General features: G+C 37.0%; 3 protein-coding genes across 3 annotated transcripts in view; all 3 read left to right on the top strand.

Moving 5' to 3' along the window:
* Positions 1–1,264: 1,264 nt before the first annotated feature.
* LOC111194620 (layilin-like) lies at positions 1,265–6,232 on the top strand. Its single transcript, XM_049478998.1, has 2 exons — positions 1,265–1,712; positions 5,886–6,232. The coding sequence occupies exons 1-2, from the start codon at positions 1,394–1,396 to the stop codon at positions 6,230–6,232; spliced, it is 666 nt and encodes a 221-aa protein (XP_049334955.1). The 5' UTR covers positions 1,265–1,393.
* A 121-nt stretch (positions 6,233–6,353) lies between these two features.
* On the top strand, positions 6,354–9,565 carry LOC125801642 (putative C-type lectin domain family 20 member A). Its single transcript, XM_049478427.1, has 4 exons — positions 6,354–6,413; positions 7,677–8,030; positions 8,122–8,454; positions 8,575–9,565. Exons 1-4 carry the CDS (start codon positions 6,374–6,376, stop codon positions 8,946–8,948), a joined length of 1,101 nt encoding a protein of 366 aa, XP_049334384.1. The 5' UTR covers positions 6,354–6,373; the 3' UTR covers positions 8,949–9,565.
* A 5,206-nt stretch (positions 9,566–14,771) lies between these two features.
* LOC125801640 (macrophage mannose receptor 1-like) overlaps positions 14,772–19,900 on the top strand; it is a 224,400-nt gene continuing 219,271 nt past the window's right edge. The window contains exons 1-2 of the mRNA XM_049478423.1: positions 14,772–14,947; positions 17,967–18,329. Coding sequence (XP_049334380.1) covers positions 14,899–14,947; positions 17,967–18,329 — 412 coding nt within the window. The 5' untranslated portion in view covers positions 14,772–14,898. The remainder of the gene's footprint in view (positions 14,948–17,966; positions 18,330–19,900) is intronic.

The raw sequence follows: 19,900 nt of genomic DNA on the forward strand, positions 1-19,900 counted from the left end.
ATATTAATCAATTGGTTTATTTTATTTTTTAGGAAAAAAAGATAAATGTAATGTACAGTAGCTGAGCAATAGGAACACGCTAAACTGGTTCCCACCCAACAATATGTTATCCCAGGTGATCGCTGTGACCTTACTTAGTAGTTCTTAAGGTGTTGCTAGGTGGTTGCTATCCCATGTGGTTGCTAAGGTGTTCCAATGTTGCTAAGTGGTTGTTAGCTTGTTTCTATGCTGTTGCTAGGCTGTTGCTATGGTATTCAAGATAGTTGAATACCAAGATGGTTGCTACAATGTTGCGAAGTTGTTCCTAGCTGGTTGCTATTGTGTTGCTTGGTGGTCGCTAAGGTGTTACTAGCTGGTTTCTATGCTGTTGCTAATCTGTTGCTATGGTATCCAAGACAGTTGCTGTGGTGTTACTGAGTGGTTGCTAGGCTATGCAAGGTGATTGCTACAATGTTGCTAAGTTGTTCCTAACTCATTGCTATTGTTTTGCTGAATGGATGCTAAGGTGTTCCTATGTTGCTAATTGGTTTTTAGCTGGTTTCTCTGCTGTTGCTGTGGTATACAAGATGGTTGCTATGGTGTCACAGAGCTTGCTAAGGTATGCAATATGGTTGCTACAATATTGCTACGTTGTTTCTAGCTGGTTGCTATTGTGTTGTTAGGTGGTTGATGTGGTATCCAATATGGTGTTTTTATGTTAATAAGTGATTACTATCTGGTTTCTATGCTGTTGCTAGGCTGCTGCTATGGTATCCAAGATGGGGTGCTACTGAGTGGTTGCTAGGTAGTTGCTATGCTGCTAAGTGGATTCTAGCTGGTTTCTCGGCTGTTGCTGTGGTATTAAAGACTGTTGTTGTGGTGTCTCAGAGAGGTTGCTAGGGTATGCAAGATGGTTGCTACAATATTGCTATGTTGTTTCTAGCTGGTTGCTACTGTGTTGTTAGGTGGTTGCTGTGGTATCCAATATGGTTGCTATTTATGTTGCTAAGTGGTTTCAAGCTGTTGCATGGATGTTACTCCATGCTAATTGGTTCATTGCTAAGCTGTTGTTAGATGGTTGCTATGGAAACCGTATGTTTGACAAATTTTGAAAGATTACTGAGTGTTTCCAGTCGTGTTTCAAGTGTTTTCTAGGTGTTGTTGAAAATGCTTGTGAGTGAATGGGAGGAACGAGGGATGAAAAAAACAGCAAATAGTTGAGTTCATTGATTTGCAACAATAAATATTTATTAGTCCATTTTTAATGAGCTGTAAAATGTTTGTGTGTAAAGATTTAGACACATCTACTCGTGTTTATTTGTGTTCTGCTTCATTAACTACAGAACTTTTCTCCACAGTCTTTTCTCCTGCAGAACAAAGTCCTCTCAGAACTTTCCATCTCATTGAGAAGAGTATGAATCAGTCTGAAGCTCGAGCAGCTTGTAGAGAGAACTACACTGATCTGGTCACTGTGTGCAGTGAAGAAGAGAACACTGCACTGATTAATCTGATCAACACTGAACTGAATAACACTCTGCCTGCAGACAGAAGAGCCTGGATTGGTCTTCAGCGCAGTCAGTTCAGTTCTAAATGGTCTAATGGTGATGAAGTTACATTCAGTGCTCTGACTGGAAGCTGTGGGCCAAAGCCCTGCTGTGCTGCTATGAAGACTAATGCATCATGGGAAAGTCCTCTGTGTACAGAGAGAAGAAACTTCATGTGTTATAAACAAGGTAAATACTGTTTATTAACTATTGAGCTTCAGATTTGAAAGGTCATCTTTATTCTTGTTACTGTTTTCACACAACCATTTACCACAATTTCTTTATACCTTATTATTAAATAATATTTTTTTTATCCTGTTATATATGCTGAATGTGTGTAAATCATCTATGTTCTTATTGGCTGCTTTGTATTTAGGAAGTTGTGCTACTTAGACACTATGTATGAGTTCAACTAAATGTACTTTAATGTTTGTATACTGTATATTATACTTTATATATGGTGTAACACTTTCAGCTGAAAATCCATGTATAAACGTAAGATGTAAAGTGAAATAATAGAACCACTTCACTACTGTACTTAAGTACTAAAAGGCTGTGTCTGTATCTACTGGAGTATTATTTTTATTCGCACTTCCACTTTTACTTCACTGCATATTTTCCATGAGTGTAATACTTTTACTCTGATACATGGTTTATGTGCTGCACTGTTAATCGTTTTATAGAAACTAGTATAAAAATGTTCAGAGCGGTCGATGCTCTGCACTGTCACTGGGTTTGATAAAGCTGTTCATCATTGAGTGAATCAAGTGATTAATCTAATCTTATAAAAGATGGTGCTGCTCCCATTCTGCCTTACACACTGAGTACTACTACTTTCAGTACTTCAGTACTATATTTTACAAATAAACTACTTAAACAATACCTAAATACAAAAAATGTTGAATACTTTAGTTCTTCCATTAAGTGTAGAGCTTAAAGAACACTTCAACTTCTACTTAAGTCACTTTTTTATGATAAAGCACTTATAATGAGCACTGATAATCAGATTAACTACAGCAGTTCTCTGTGAATGATTGTGATTAATCTTAACAGGATCAATCATCTTACAATGTGTGTGTGCTAAAATGTCACTAGCCATGTTAAAAGGTTGAATTACAGGAGAATTTTGTGTTTAAACTTGGTAACTTACTAATTTGCATAACAAAAATGAAAGTGTAAATTTTCCAGATTATTGTCGTGCATTAACACATTAATGTTTAATATTTAATAAAAGCACCACACATTTAAAGAAAAGTATATAAAAGTTATTCTACAGTAAACTCTATTTCTAGATAAGATATGATCTTTCAGTTTCTTTGTTGTCTGTTAGGGCATAAAGGGGGTTGTTGCTGTTATACAGTGGCTTGCAAAAGTATTCATAATGTTGTGGAACTTGGTGGTTTTGAAGTGGAAGAATAATGCTGAATGCGTCAGGATAGAAGAGAGTAACAAAGTTTTATTGAAGTCAGACAGTGTTGCGTACACCAAGAATCTGCTCACCCAGCTAACCCGCTCATTCCTGTTTATACTCTCTCTCAGCCCCTCACCCCGATCCATGTTGCACGTAGTGTACGTGACTAAAACTCTGGATCCCTGCTGTCTTGAACCTCCCCATTACCAGCACCCAGTATTCGTACAAAAACCAGATGTTACTCTTTACCCAATCTCAAACACTTTAACATTCTGAATCATTTAATACCACGGTATTCCATTACAATACTTGAACTTTTTCACATTTTGTCACCTTACAACCACAAACTTAAATGTATTTTATTGAGATTTAAAGTAATAGACTAACAAAAAATAGCGAAAATTGTGAAGTGGAATGAAAATGATGGATTTAAAAAATGTAATCAAATAAAAATCTGAAAAGTGTGATGTGTAAAAGTATTCAGCCCCCTTTTACTTGCAAATACAACTGCAATCTTTTGGGGTTTGTCTCTACCAGCTTTGCACATCTGGAAACTGAGATTTTTTCTCATTCTTCTTTATAAAACAGCTGAAGCTCAGCCAGGTTGGAAGGAGAGCGTCTGTGAACAGCAATTTACATGTCTTGCTACAGAAGCTCAGTGGTATTTAGGTCAGGACTTTGACTGGGTGATTCTAACACATGAATATTCTTTGATATAAACCATTCCACTGTAGCTCTGGCTGTATGTTTAGGGTCATTGTCTTGAAGCTCTCTCTTGAATTCAGTCTCGAGTCTTTTGTAGCCTCCACCAGGTTTTCTTCCAGGATTATCCCATACCTGTCAAGTCTCCCGTTTTGGCCGGGAAACTACCGTATTTTACTCCTCTTTCCCGCCGTCCTCCCGTATTAGTATTTTCCCGTAAATTTCCCGTATTTTATTAAAATAAAAAAATATATATTATTGAGGATACAGGGCACTGACCGCTCTGTGTCTCTTAACCAATCGTGGAGCCGGTTCAAGGAGAAAGTCCCGCCTTTCAGGAGAAACAGCCAATCAGCTTGCAAGGAGGGTCAGTGTGGGGAAGCCCCGCCCTCCTCGCTGTGAGTTCAGGCAGCTAGTTGGATCTGCTGAAGTTAAAACATACATGCAGCGATTTTTCTAAAAGAAAGGTAACGGTAGGCTAATCATGGAAACTGTGATGAGATTTTTCTGATAGCTGCTTAAAAATACTCCGAAATAAAACACACAGATTAAACCTTTTAAAATAAAAAAAATTACAGCTTGTGACTCAGTTTAACTAGAAATGTGGAGAGGACCGACATTAACTGAACTGATCAGGGGTGGAGTGATCAAAAGGAAGAAGAATTAATTAAAAATTATTGTGTAGGCCCCTTAGGACTAATTTTTACTGATGGAATATATCTGGTCCATGTCCTTTTAGTAAAAGCTCATAATACCATTTTTAGGTCACCAACAGTCATTTTGCAGAATTTGTGCACCCTTTGTTCAATTTTAAATCCATTAAATAAATAAAAAATATATCATATAAAAGAGTGCATTTATTACAAAAAAGACATGAAATCTTAAATAAAAAAAATGATATAGAAAAGGGTTTTTAATTTGGCTGTATTAAAAGAATGACATTTCAGATTCTGATAATCTAATTGTAGTGTGTAAGTGGTTCACATGTGGTTATTTTAGATTTTTTGTAAACCTGTTTTAAAATGTAAGGGATACTGAACCTTCGTTGGGCTGGTGGGACGACTTTAAGCGGACAGAGGAAAATATCCCTTATTTTTAAATCTAAAACTTGACAGGTTTGGATTATCCTGTATTAAGCCCCATCTATCTTCTCATCAACTCTGACCAGCTTTCCTGTCCCTGCAGAAGAAAAGCATCCCACAGCATGATGCTGCCTCCACCATCTTTCACTTTGGTCATGGTGTGTTCAGGATGATGATCAGTGTTACTTTTCAACTTTGGTCTCATCTGACCACAGCACCTTCTTCCACATGTTTGCTGTACAAACAGCGCTTCTCATGTCTTTCTTTTAACACTGGCTTTCTTCTTGACACTCCTACATAAAGGCCAGATTTGTGGAGTGCAGAACTTCTATTTGTTTTGTGGACAGATTCTCCTACTGAAGCTGTGGATTTCTGCAGCTCCTCCAGAGTGACCATGGGCCTCTTGGCTGCTTGTCTGACCAGTGCTCTCTTTGCTCGATCTGTTGATTTGGCTGGGCGGCCATGTCTTGGTAGGTTTACAGTTGTAGAAATACATTTTCCATTTTTGGATGATGGATTGTATAGTGCGCTTTGGGATGCTTAAAGCTTAGGATAATTTTTTATAACCTAACCCTGCTTTAAACTTCTTCACAACTTTATCTATGACCTGTCTGGTGAGTTTCTTGGTCTTCATGAAGCTGATTGTTCATGGATACAAACCACTGAGGCCTTCACAGAACAGCTATAGTTATACTAAGACTTAATTGCACACAGTAGGACTCTATTAACTAATTTAGTGACTTCTGAAGGCAGGCAATTGACTGCACTGAACTTTATTTAGGTTCAGAGCAAAGGGTGCTGAATACTTTTGCACATCACAGGTTTCAAACTTTTATTTTAAAATAAATTGAATAAAGTGTATCATTTTTATTTCACTTCACAATTATCTGCTACTTTGTGTTGGTTCATCACTTAGAATCTCTATATAATACATTTAAGTTTGTGGTTGTAAGGTGACAAAATGTGAAAAAGTTCAAGGGGTATGAATACTTTTGCAAGTCATTGTATATAGAGCATCTTCATGACATCAGAAACTCAGAGATAGAACAAAATTAAACTCAAAAGTTGTTCTATGAGTTTCTTTTCTCTCATTGGACGCTGGTGACCAAAATCTCAAAGAGTTTCTGCAGAAAAGAGCTAAATGTGTTCAATCTTTTCTCTCCACAGATCAGACTGACCTCACCTTCAGCTATCACCTGATCACTGAGAATAAGACCTGGTATGAAGCTCAGAGTTACTGCAGGAAGAACTACACTGATCTGGTCAGCATCAGAGATCAGGAGCAGAATGAAGCAGTGAAGATAGCAGGGATGAAGAGCAGTGATTTCTTCTGGATTGGTCTGCTGCGTGATGACCTGGAGTGGGCTGATGGAGGAAGATCTGCTTACAGAAACTGGGCGGATGATCAACCTCGATCATCACAAAACTGTACACAGCTGAATAGAGGGAAATGGCAGGCAGTACCATGCAGTAATCCTGTGCCTGCTGTTCTGTGCTATAACAGTGAGTCCTGACTTCACTCTCTATAACTCTCTCAGCAGTGTTCAGTATCATCTATATAAAACACTGTATATAAATCAGAGTGTCTCTGCTCTCACTCTAAAACACGCTCTGTACTCTCTCTATCAGCATCTGTTAATGTCGGTGATGACCAAATGACCGGGATGAGCAGCACTCTGAACTACTGTAAGAAAGGTAACAGGATTGACTTTTATTGAATATTAAGTATTAAAGAACAACCTCAACTTAATAAGCAATTTTAATCTATTACCATTACTTTCTTTTTATATAACCAGGGTACCCTTAAAAATATTCTTAAAAATGTCTTAAATGTCTCAAATCAATTCCCCTAAGACCTTAAAAATACCACGACAGTAAATACAAATTTGGTTTTATTTTTGTGCACTGTTTAGTTAGATTACCCCAGTTTTGTACTGGAACCCGTTTTCAAATCTCATTAATGGCGCTTTGTCATTTTCTTATTGTGAAAGTGGTCGTAATTCTGTGTGTTAATTGTTACGGTTGTGGTAGGTGTTGGATACAAGTGTACAGCAGATAGAAAGAATTATTTTTAATTCTATATGTTTATAGTGAACGTATTTATGTGCATATATAGTAATTAATTTTATTACTTATATCAATATGGTCTATTATTTATTTTAACACTTCTATTATTAGTTAAATATATTATTTGAATCAAAGTGTTTCGATACACTGTTTTGAAGTCTGTATCAAAACGAAAAAGCCACATGACTGCACAAAAACAGACTTAATTATGGCACACAGTTTCGAAACGTTTAAATCTTTTCTCGAGTTTGGGTAATAATAAAGTGAAAGCAGCAGATCTGAGATTAGAGCTGAGATATATGAGAGTTTAAAAATGTAATCTCTGATCTCAGAACTGTTTGTTGTAAACATGACCCATATATATATATATAAAGTAAATAATACTTTATTCTAATTTCTTCTTTTTTTTCCCAACTTCATTTCAAACACCCTTTTATTTGTTTATGTTCAGTTTCACCCATTCATATTTAAAACATTTAAGTATTATTTGCACAGTTAATTAACCTGGACTTTATTAATTTGGTATTTTGTGGTCTGAAGAAAACTAGAATCAAAATCTCTGGCTCATTTCTCAGCTCTGACTTTGGTTGTGGAAGGTAAAATCTCAAACATGAAACAGGAAATACTCCGTAGGGTAGACTGTCCCATTTCAGTACTGCCATCGCAGCCTACCCATCCTTCGAAGGTCACACCTTCGTAGACCGCGTCCTTCGAAGGATGCAGCCCCTGAATTGGGACACACTGCAAGTCTACCATTTCTTCTCCTGTGTCTACCTGCTCCCTGCTGGAAGTCCAATTAAAATGTCTTAAAATGTCATTTTACCTGCAGATCCCCTGTGTAACACTTTAATTTCTGTTCCGCTTCATTAACTACAGAACGTTTCTCCACAGTCTTTTCTGCTGCAGAACAAAGAAATTCTCTCACAACTTTCCATCTCATAGAGAAGAACCTGACTCAGTCTGAAGCTCGAGCAGCTTGTAGAGAGAACTACACTGATCTGGTCACTGTGTATAATGATGAAAACATCACTGCACTGATCAGACTGACTGGTATCGGCTCTGCATGGACCGGTCTGTACAGGAACCAGTCCAGTGTAAAATGGTCTAATGGTGATAACGTTACATTCAGCAATCTGGAGACTGGAGACTGTGGCTCATGGCCCTGCTGTTCTGTTATGAAGGCTGGTGGTTCATGGGAAAATCTTCAGTGTACAGAGACAAGAAACTTCATGTGTTACAAACAAGGTAAATACTGACTATAACTACAGATATTTCAATTGTATTAGTTCTGAACTATTTTTTAAATGCAAAGTTTTCATTGCTTTCCCGTCCACAGATCAGACTAACCCCAGTTATTATCTGATCACTGATCAGTTTCTGACCTGGTATGAAGCTCAGAGTTACTGCAGGAAGAACTACACTGATCTGGTCAGCATCAGAGATCAGGAGCAGAATGAAGCAGTGAAGAAAGAAGGGACGAAGACAAAAGATCCCTTCTGGATTGGTCTGCTGTATGATGACTGGCAGTGGGCTGATGGAAAAAGATCTCTTTACAGAAACTGGTGGGACGATCACCCTAAACCTTCTCCAGCAGACTGTGTGAAACTGGTATCAGGAAAAATGTATTCAGTACCGTGCAGTAATACTGGATCTGCTCTGTGCTACAGCAGTAAGTCCTGACTTCTTCTATTGATCTGTTTCTTCTATTGATCTGTTTCTTCTATTGATCTGTTTCTTCTATTTCAGTCTAAAACATGCTTTTCTGTTTGTGTTCATGTGTCTCTATCAGTGCATGTTAGTGATGTTAGTGAACAAGTCCATGTTAGTGATGACACCATGAGCTGGGAGAACACTCTGGACTACTGTAAGAAAGATAACAGGGATGGACTTCTGCGCATCGAGTCTGATCTGGAGCAGGAACAGCTGGAGTCTGAGCTCAGGAGGAGGGGTGTCTCTGGGCCGATGTGGGTGGGGCTTGGACAGAAGCGAATCACTGAGCTGCTGAAGTTGTCTAGTAGACTGTCTTTGGGTCCCTGGACCAAATGGTCTGGAGAGCGCCCACCGCCTTCCAGCTGTGGTGCCCCGAACCCTGTGGAGAAATCATTCAGTGTGAAGACGAGCGTCTCTAAACTCAGAGCCGTCTGTCGACTTAAACGAACTTAACAGTTTAGTGTTTCTCTGACTCTTCGATTTCTTTCAGGAAGAGCTTCATCATTATAAACGCTCATCCTAATCAAGCAGTCGAGCAGATAAACACTAAAATGTACAGAAATTCTTCATTTATACACCGTGTTTCAAAATGTTATGCAAGTGATATTTCACTCCGATTTTTACTAAATGGTCAATGTAAATAACAGTAAATATAATTTTAATTCATGACCCATTAAGTTTAATCCAATTTTATATTTTTCATATCTTGCAATGGCACTGCAATATTTCATGCTTTTCAGCAACAGAGAGATCCCTTTTCTTTCCCATGTTGCTTGAAACCTGTGGCCTGCTAAATAATGTGGAACAGTGCGTTTTGAGTTTTTTTTTTAATTACTATAATTGGGAGGTTTGTTTAATAAAATTGGATTGATACTTAACAGGTCATGACTTAGAAATAATACTGACTGTCACTTGCTACACACTTCAGTTACTGTATATATTTTTTACAATGCTTAAACTTTCTTTACCTATAAGGTTTCGGTACAAAGGGTGATTTTTATAAAGTAATATTTCTACTGCATTTCTATTCCATATTTTATTTGAGAGGAAATCTTGTAATGTGTTGCTGTGTAATTTCTGAACATTGAACATTTATTAACAATAAAAAGAAACAAAATGTTATATTTGTTTGTATTAATGTGTAGTGTAAATTGTGCAGCACTTTTTTCTAAGATTTTATATTAGATTAAATTATTTTACAGTAATTAGTTTAAAAAAAAGTCCAGTTATCAGTTGATTCATAGCTGATAAACCACTGTTATTCTGTTGGGTTAGAAACAAATGACTGGGTAAAATTTCAGAGTATGAACATTTGAGCATATTGTTAAAACAGTCTCCCCCTGGTGGTAGAAAGATGTAGAGTGAAATGTAGATAATTTACAAACGTGCCCATTAACAACCCAGTAGAAATTTTTCGATCATACATGTTGCTTAGTATGAACACAGACACGTCCCTTACAGCTGCAGCCGAGCCACACTCAGAGACTTCGTTTTTGTTCCCGTGTCTGTCTGTGTTTCGGTTCCCTTCCCTGGTGGTTTTTCTGTTCCTGTCCCTGTCCCTGTGTTCGTGTCCATTCCTGTTAATGTGTTCATCACTGTCCCCTGGCCCAGTAATGTGCAGTGCCCTGTCCAGTCTTTCCTCCATTTGCTTCCCCAGTCCAGTCCTCCGTCCAGTCTCTCTTTACGTCACCTCTCTAGTCCGCCTTTCTGTCCTCATTCCAGTGTCCGTCCCTATCCCCTGTCCAGTCCTCTATCAAGTCTCCGTTCGTGCCCCATGCCCAGTCTCCTTTCGCGTCCCCTGTCCAGTCCGCGTCCTCGTCCCTTGGCTTTCGTTTCGTTTTTGAGTGCCTCGGGAGCTGCGCGTTTAGGAGGGGCTTCTGTCACGTCCTTGCCCTGTTTCCAATCTGTGGTCATGTTTTTCTGTGTGTGTTTACCTGTTCCTTGTGCCTGTGCTCTCCCACGTGCTCCCTCTTTGTAGCTCCGCCCCAGTGTTAGTCCACATCTTTACCTTTAATGTTGTCACCTGTGTTCAGTTGTAGCTCCGTCCCCTAGCCCCAGGTGTTTCTAGTTCCCATGTGTATTTATAGCTGTGTGTTTCCTGTTCCCGTGTCGGTCCTTGTACGTTTCACGTCTGTCTGTGCGACGTGTTTTCACTTGTGTTTCTTCAGTCCTGGTTTCTTTTGTTTATTCCATGTTTATTTTGTGTTTATTTTTGTTAAATATTTTTGTGGTTTGCGTTTGTGTTCGCCTCCTCGTCCTTCCTGCACCCCACCTGAAACCCTTTTATTACTTCAACCCCATCATGCTGAGATTTATGTGTTTGTTTATTTATTTGTTTTTTATTAATATTTTGATAAAATATGTTGTGGATAAACAAAGGTAAAACCTTACTGGCAGTTAAATTGGGAATATTTTTAAATACTCTACAAAAATCTACATGGAATAAAATGATCATAAACAAGGGACATCTCATATTAAGGTCATACAAGAATTACTTACAATTCATAATCATACAGGGGCTAAGCTGTCTGGGACAGGGTTAAACTTTTTTTAGTGAGAAAAAAATATTTTTCAAAGGTTTAATTAATTGACTACAAGTTAAAATGATCAAAAACTAATTTTGAGGTAATTTTACATTTAAAAAGTATGATCCAAAATTTACATATAAATATCTCAGAGATCATCCAAATACCTTGAGAGATAAATGTGAAATTAAACAGGGTGTAAATGTCTGTGCGCTCCAGCAGAGTGCGCTCTCAGCCTGCCATTATTTCTCTCTCAAATCTAAGGCTGTGTTTGAAACAGAAAATTCTGCCTCAGTTCAGCATTTCTGATATTTCAGATGAAGCCTAAATATATATAGAACTGTTCTTTGTTCTTTTTCAGGGATGTGTTTGCTGTAATCAGGAAAACTTGTTCTTATAATAGCAGCCTTGTGTTCATTTTTCCTGACAATAAACAAAGATTTTACAGATTGCTAGTTCTACAGAAACATTCACATCTGGGATGAAAAATGTCTTAATTTTTTAATAAATGTAAACTATATTATTACATAATAATTAGCTGTATGAATATTTTTTGTTATTTAAACATTGCATGCACGAAAGAAAGGTACAATAAGGGACAGAAACACCAGGCACATTTTTTATTTTATAAAATGTCACTAATCATCAAACCACATCATAAAATATCTGCACTTCTGTGGTGCTTAAAAAATCATTTGATGGCTCAAAAAGTATTTTTATGTAGTAAAAGACTATATAATTTCTTATGACGTCTCTGTACAAGCGTCTTCTCATGACCCTCCAGTCTCCTGATAACTTTACCTTTACTACGACTTTTTTAGTCTTAAAATCCAGTAAAACCTTGATTCAGTTAAAAAATCTTTCATTTTTTTCCTGCAAATCATGTAACAGTGTGTTAGCGTGTTTGCTATTTGAGTTAAAATCAGTAATGAGGAAAGTGCAAAGTACAAGTGCAAAGTCCCCCACAGTGTGGGCGTGGCCTAAATGCGTTCTGTCTCTGTAGCTTCTGAGTTCCTTTCTCCAGCATTCAAACACATTATTGAACCAAGCAGCTCTCTACCTGTAAACACCCTAAAAATGTGGAAATGAGGTAAATGTTTGATGATATAGTGAACTAAGCTTGGTTATATTCATAAAAAAACTGTTTATGTACATTTAGCTGTATGTTAGCACCTGTTGCTAAAGTTAAAGGTGGTTTCTAGGCAGTTGTAGTTAGCATGTTCGCTAACAGAATCAAGACTTAAGTAGTTTCTAAATACGGAGTACACAAGTGTGGACTCCCGTACTTGGCCAGGAGGAGTCCCGAGGACGGGATGACGCCATACAGTTCTTATGTAATTGGAACAGCTCTGTTCTTGATCATGTGACCCTCTCAGGAGAGTAGGAGCAGGTTTTCATATAGCCGTTTTTTTTATAAATAGACTATATATCTGACGTCTAAACCCCTACATTCTTACCTAAAAATAATTTTAAACTTTATTTTATCACACAGCAGTACTATTTTCTAAACATATAACTTACAGTAAGTACTTTTTCCATTAAGCCGATACTGCTGCGAGGTGCATTCTGGGATGTTGGACTGTAAGAAGTCCACACTAGTCATCTTATTTGCATCTGTGATAATAAGTGGTCAATAAGAACACAATTATTTTTTTTATGTTTCCAATTATTTGTTTGGACCACCACACATTAAACATGACATAATATGCAGCCTTGTTAAATGTCCCTTTTATTTAATAAAGTTTTTAAATAAATATTTATTTTTATTTTTATTTTAATACAATAGTTTATTTAGGCTCACACACTATTCCCTATTTCTTTTAAGTTTGTGCATGGTGATTGGTTAACTTACCTGTCAGTCAATAGCCTGAGTAGTAGGCAGGGCTAGAACCTGCTGTGGGGAAGCTGTTACTGTAGGTCGACTTAGGTGTTTAAATACATAAGAAAGCAGGAAATTACATATGAAAATACATATGTAATTGTTAAATCTCTTAGTTTGTTAGCTAAACTTCATGGAGCAGCCTTTTTTTTAGTAACGGTATCTTAGATAGCTAGTATTGATAAGCCATCGGAATTTTGCTGGTTGAGCTGTGTTGTTGCTAAGCAGATACTGTTGAAAGTGCAGCATTCAATTTTCCTCTCTTTTTTTTCTAATTCTATGCAAATGTTTTGCGCCTGTAGGACTTTTTCCTGGAAGCATATTTGCATATAGTTTCCTCATCAGTGTATTTGCTTTTTGTTATGACCTGGTCTAGAAGTCACGCCACAACAGGAAGTCAGAGTGGGCTCTCTCCCCAGATCCTCTGCCAGACCAAGCGCTGGACACTGTGCAAATGTAAAATGTACGTATTAGCATTATTTTATTGACAAGCGATACAGAATAAAACTCCCTGCCACCAAACAGGAGAAAAGACTAAACAAATCCAAATGGCATTATGTAACAATTCAGAGGCAGGATGCAAATGCAGGTCAGCCTTTTTATTAGTAGCCATTACAAAACAAAAACTAAGAACAAACACGAGACAAAGAAACAAACAGTGACATAAAAACGAAGACTATTAAACAAAATAAAGGACTAACAAAGTCTGTCAAACAAAGAATCAAAAATAAACAAAGAAACAAACAAACTTAAGAAACCAAACCAGAAACTTACACAAAACGGCAGGAACGAGGGTCAAACTAACAGCAGTCACACAATAAAGTGGGGTAGAACACAACAGGGTAAAACAAAAAGCACAACCACATGGAGTATTTATACACAGGCACAGACAATGTACACCCAGAGAAGTAATGAGCAGGGTGGGGGGACAAATGAGGCAGGCGGGGCTAGTGCAGAGACAGGGTAATAAAAAACAAGGCCATGTGCTTACAGAACACATGGCTAGTAACACAAGACAGAAAAACTGAGGACAGAAGCACACAGAATCAAAAGAGAGAAATACAAGACAGGATAAGGTGTGACATAACCCCCCCTTTAAAAGAGGGATAACAGAGGACAGGACAAGACAAGAGACAGAACTAAGAGGTAGGAACACAGGACAAGACAGGTGACCGGACTATGGACTAGACATTGGATATAAGGGGAGACTGGACTGTAAATGGGAACAGAGACCGGACAAAAGACTGTACAGGGAGCTGAGACTGGACAGGGGACACAGACTGGACGAAAGATCGTTAATAATTGTGAGTGTGTATGTATTAGTATAAATATATAATAATACTGGATGCTGGTGATATTTGGGACCTTAGGCAGCACTGCATTAAAAAGGCATGATTCTGCCTGTGTTCAGAAACACTACCAGAAATCATTACCTGTGAACACAGTAAGTAAGTGCAATCTACAAATACAGTATTAGGAAGGATGCCCAAAAATAACAGTTCAATTTTCAGAGAAGCTGAGAACTTGTTTGACTGGTTCTCCAGTCTCCAACCATGGAAACAGATGCAGCAGCCCTACGTCAGAGTGTTTCTGTGTTTATTAGAACATTTGTTTATCAGCTCCTGCCCACACAGGGTCTGACCTTACACTGACGTTTTTATGATGAGCGTCATCCTTGTGTTTCAAACATTTCCACCTCATTCAGCAACGAGAACTTCAGCAGGTAAGATCTTTCTCACTACATGATCTCAACGGGGCTGGATTCCTCAAAACATCTCAGCACAAAGATGATTCTTAGAGAGTAGAACGAGCATCACACGGTACACTCTCTCTACTATCTCTCAGGATGATCCTGATACTGAGATGCTTTTGAAAAACTTGGTCCTGATCTGTTGTTGTTGTTTTTTTACATTATTTGATAGTGTTGAATTATGTAGCTGTGTATAAATTGGATTACATTCTTCATACCTCAGAACTGGTGGGAGTTTTTGGGGTTGTCATGGCTACCGTCCCATTCCTCCTTCTCCTTCTCTTCCTCCTCCTCCCAGGTAAATATATATATTCATCTATTGGGTTTTTAATTATAATTTAAAACAAGGAACATAGGAGATATTTAATATATTTCCTACTTAAAAATTCAGCTGGTTTTAAAAGGTTTAAGCTGTTTTTTTGATGTTCATGTGTTTAATCAGCTTTTTACCAGCATAGTGTATGTTGCATTTAATTCTGGTCATCTATTAATCAGGTTGACCAGTGTGGCCTTGCTGGTTATGCTGGTCAAACAGTGAGTTCATGCTGGTCAAGCTTGGTTATACTGGTTATTTAGCTTGTTCAGGTTAAGAAATCACAAAAGGTATATCTTTAAGATGGGAAATGTAATTATGCAATTCTAGAACAACATATACATTTAAAAAAAAAACAACAACAATAACAATGAGATATAAAATCATATATAATGTAAAGATAAAGATAGAATATTTAAAATATGCGAATAAAACTAAAGCAGAGATGTCAAATAAGACATAAGATAAAATATATACAGTAATAATATAACTAAGAACTCAAATTGAACATATATATAATATAATAAAATATATACACTAAATTGACAGAATATAGAAAGAAGAATATAACAGTGTGCAAAGTAGAAATGAGTAGTTACTGTAAAAAAGTGCCAAATGTGAGATAATAAATGTGCAGCAGACTGCTGTGCAACAAGTATAATATTTGTATTGATAATTTTAATATTTATTTAAAAAAATTCTTCATAAATTATATATCTAATATGTATCTAGTTGTAAATAAATTCCACATATTTTTCCCTGGATATGTAAGGTTAGACTTTCTGTCATTAGGTGATTAAAGTGTTTATAAAAGTTTGCTTTAGAGTTTAATCTTCAGTTTATCTGTTTTTAATAAGTTTCATATTTAACAAGTCAGTTATTCTGTTAATGTCAAGCAGCATCAGATTGAATATTAATGCTGGTAAAATTCAGATACAAGAACTAAACAGCAGAATGTAAATCAGCGCCCCCTGGTGGATCAGAGGGAGCATAAACTGATTCATTTTTCATGTGACTGAATATCTTCAATATTAAATATGAGTTAATAAACTCCAGTAGACAGCGCTCTCACTACTGACTGTATCAGCCTTCAATCAAATCTCTGATTATTTTAAATATTAATCAATTTGTTTATTTTATTTTTTAGGAAAAAAAGCTAAATGTAATGTACAGTAGCTGAGCAATAGGAACAAGCTAAACTGGTTCCCACCCAACAATATGTTATCCCAGGTGATCGCTGTGACCTTACTTAGTAGTTGTTAAGGTGTTGCTAGGTGGTTGCTATCCCATGTGGTTGCTAAGGTGTTCCAACGTTGCTAAGTGGTTGTTAGATTGTTTCCATGCTGTTGCTATGGTATTTTAAGAAAGTTAAATTCCAAGATGGTTGCTACAATGTGTTGCTAAGTTGTTCCTAGCTGATTGCTATTGTTTTGCCAGGTGTTTGCTAAGGTGTTTCTTTGTTGATAAGTGGTTGCTATCTGGTTTCTATGCTGTTGCTAGGCTGCTGCTATGGTATCCAAGTGGTTGCTAGGTAGTTGCTAGCTAAGTTATTCTTAGCTGTTTATATTGTGTTGCTAGGTGACTGCTATCCCATGTGGGTGATAGATGTTCCTATGTTGCTAAGTGGTTGCTATCTACTTTTTTATGCTGTTGTTATGATATCCAAGACAGTTCCTGTGATGCTAAGTGGTTGCTAGTTACTAGGGTATGCAATGTGGTTGCTATAATGTTGCTAAGTTGTTACTAGCTGGTTTCAATTGTGTTGTTAGGTGGTTGCAAAGGTGTTGCTAGCTGGTTGCTAAGGAGTTGCTAGGTGGCTGCTATCCCATATGGGTGATACGATGTTCCTATGTTGCTAAGTGGTTGCTAGTTAGTTACTAGGGTATGCAATGTGGTTGCTATAATGTTGCTAAGTTGTTACTAGCTAGTTTCAATTGTGTTGTTAGGTGGTTGCAAAGGTGTTGCTAGCTGGTTGCTAAGGAGTTGCTAGGTGGTTGCTATCCCATAGGTGTTGCTAGCTGGTTCCTATGCTGTTGCTAATCTGTTGCTATGGTATCCAAGACAGTTGCTGTGGTGTTACTGAGTGGTTGCTAGGCTATGCAAGGTGATTGCTACAATGTTGCTAAGGTGTTCCTAACTCATTGCTATTGTTTTGCTGGATGGATGCTAAGGTGTTCCTATGTTGCTAATTGGTTTTTAGCTGGTTTCTCTGCTGTTGCTGTGGTATACAAGATGGTTGCTATGGTGTCACAGAGAGCTTGCTAAGGTATGCAATATGGTTGTTACTATATTGCTATGTTGTTTCTAGCTGGTTGCTATTGTGTTGTTAGGTGGTTGATGTGGTACCCAATATGGTGTTTTTATGTTAATAAGTGATTACTATCTGGTTTCTATGCTGTTGCTAGGCTCCTGCTATGGTATCCAAGATGGGGTGCTACTGAGTGGTTGCTAGGTAGTTGCTATGTTGCTAAGTGGATTCTAGCTGGTTTCTCGGCTGTTGCTGTGGTATTAAAGACTGTTGTTGTGGTGTCTCAGAGAGGTTGCTAGGGTATGCAAGATGGTTGCTACAATATTGCTATGTTGTTTCTAGCTGGTTGCTATTGTGTTGTTAGGTGGTTGCTGTGGTATCCAATATGGTTGCTATTTATGTTGCTAAGTGGTTTCAAGCTGTTGCATGGATGTTACTCCATGCTAATTGGTTCATTGCGAAGCTGTTGTTAGATGGTTGCTATGGAAACTGTATTTTTGACAAATTTTGAAAGATTACTGAGTGTTTCCAGTCGTGTTTCAAGTGCTTTCTAGGTGTTGTTGAAAATGCTTGTGAGTGAATGGGAGGAACGAGGGATGAAAAAACAGCAAATAGTTGAGTTCATTGATTTGCAACAATAATTATTTATTAGTCCATTTTTAATGAGCTGTAAAATCTTTGTGTATAAAGATTTACTCACATCTACTCGTGTTTATTTGTGTTCTGCTTCATTAACTACAGAACCTTTCTCCACAGTCTTTTCTCCTGCAGAACAAAGTCCTCTCAGAACTTTTCATCTCATTAAGAAGAATATGACTCAGTCTGAAGCTCGAGCAGCTTGTAGAGAGAACTACACTGATCTGGTCACTGTGTGCAGTGAAGAAGAGAACACTGCACTGATTAATCTGATCAACACTCGGCTGCCTGCATACAGTAAAGTCTGGATTGGTCTTCAGCGCAGTCAGTTCAGTTCTAAATGGTCTAATGGTGATGAAGTTACATTCAGTGCTCTGACTGGAAGCTGTGGGCCAAAGCCCTGCTGTGCTGCTATGAAGACTGATGCATCATGGGAAAGTCCTCTGTGTACAGAGACAAGAAACTTCATGTGTTATAAACAAGGTAAATACTGTTTATTAACGATTGAGCTTCAGATTTGAAAGGTCATCATTCTTGTTACTGTTTTTACATAACCATTTACCACAATTGCTTTATACCTTATTATTAAATAATATTTTTCTGATTCTGTTTTATATGGCGAATGCATGTAAATGATCTCTGTTCTTATTGGCTTCTCTGTATTTATGAAGTTGCGCTACTGAGACAATATGTGTGAGTTCAGTGAGGGCAGAACTAAACTAAACGTACTTTAATGTTTGTATTCTGTATATTATAACTGTATGGTGTAACACTTTCAGCTTAAAATCCATGTATAAACTTGAGATGTAAAGTAATATAGTAAATCTAATTCCCTACTGTACTTAAGTACTAAAAGGCTGTATCTGTATCTACTGAAGTATTATTTTTATCTCACTACTGTACTTAAGTACTAAAAGGCTGTGTCTGTATCTACTGGAGTATTATTTTTACTCGTACTTTCACTTTTTCTTCATTACATATTTTCCATGACTTTAATACTTTCACTATGATACATTGTTTATTTGCTGCATCGTTACTAATTCTAAAAATATTTGGAATCATTCCAAACCCACATTATCACTGCAGTATCAGAGCAGTAGATACTCTGCACTGACACCGGGTTTGATGAAGCTCCTCATCACTGAATGAATCAAGAGATCAATCTGATCTTATAAGAAGACCTCGCTGCTCCCGTTCTGCCTTTAGCACTAATAAATACAGAACACAGTAATGTACTTCTACTTTCGGTACTTTAGTACTATATTTTACAAATAAACTACTTAAGCAATACTTAAATACAAAAAATGTTGATACTTTAGTTATATACTTCCACTTAAGTGTAGAGCGTAAAGAACACTTTAACTTCTACTTAACTCACTTTTTATGATAACACTCCAAAAATCCATCGGGAAACTAGATAAAATGTATTTAAATTAAGACAAAAATGCTTAAATTAAGCAAAAAAATCTGCCAATGGGGTAAGCAACATTTTCTTATAAAGTATTCTTAAAATCAAGACTCAAATCAAGCAAAAATATTTCATTGTCTAGCTTAAATTTCTACACTTGTATCAGAATAACTTGACTGGTGACCTTTTGTGTTTATTTTGAGATCAAATTACTTAAAATAAGATGACAATTCTAAGTAAGACTGAATAGGATAATTATTCCTAAAATATGTAAAACAATCTTACATTTACAATGCTTAGTAAGACTAAACATTCTTATCAGAGCAAGAAATAAGATTTATTGCTTTGAAACTAGATTATTACCCTTGCTAAGATTTCATTTTTTGCAGTGAAAGCACTTTTAATCAAGTCTGATAGGACCTTATACAGGTCTGATAATCAGATTAACTACAGCAGTCCTCTGTGAATGATCATGATTAATCTAATCAGGATCAATCACCTTAAAATGTGTGTGTGCTAAAATGTCACAAGCCATGTAAAAATGTTGAATTACAGGAGAATGTTGTGTCCAAACTTAGTAAAATGATTAATATGCAAAACAAAAAAAAGTGTTTAATTTTTTTGATTATTAGCGAGCATTAACACA

This window comes from Astyanax mexicanus, chromosome 4, assembly GCF_023375975.1.
Source record: "Astyanax mexicanus isolate ESR-SI-001 chromosome 4, AstMex3_surface, whole genome shotgun sequence".
Classification (NCBI taxonomy): domain Eukaryota; kingdom Metazoa; phylum Chordata; class Actinopteri; order Characiformes; family Acestrorhamphidae; genus Astyanax; species Astyanax mexicanus.

What these genes read in the sequence shown, in the direction of transcription:
- LOC111194620 (XM_049478998.1), top strand. Translation starts at nt 1,394, where the DNA reads ATGAATCAGTCTGAAGCTCGAGCAGCTTGTAGAGAGAACTACACTGAT. An exon ending in CTTCATGTGTTATAAACAAG is followed by an intron (nt 1,713 to 5,885) that starts GTAAATACTGTT and finishes TTCTCTCCACAG; the next exon opens with ATCAGACTGACCTCACCTTC.
- LOC125801642 (XM_049478427.1), top strand. Translation starts at nt 6,374, where the DNA reads ATGACCGGGATGAGCAGCACTCTGAACTACTGTAAGAAAG. An exon ending in TCTGAACTACTGTAAGAAAG is followed by an intron (nt 6,414 to 7,676) that starts GTAACAGGATTG and finishes GTTTCTCCACAG; the next exon opens with TCTTTTCTGCTGCAGAACAA. An exon ending in ATCTGCTCTGTGCTACAGCA is followed by an intron (nt 8,455 to 8,574) that starts GTAAGTCCTGAC and finishes TGTCTCTATCAG; the next exon opens with TGCATGTTAGTGATGTTAGT.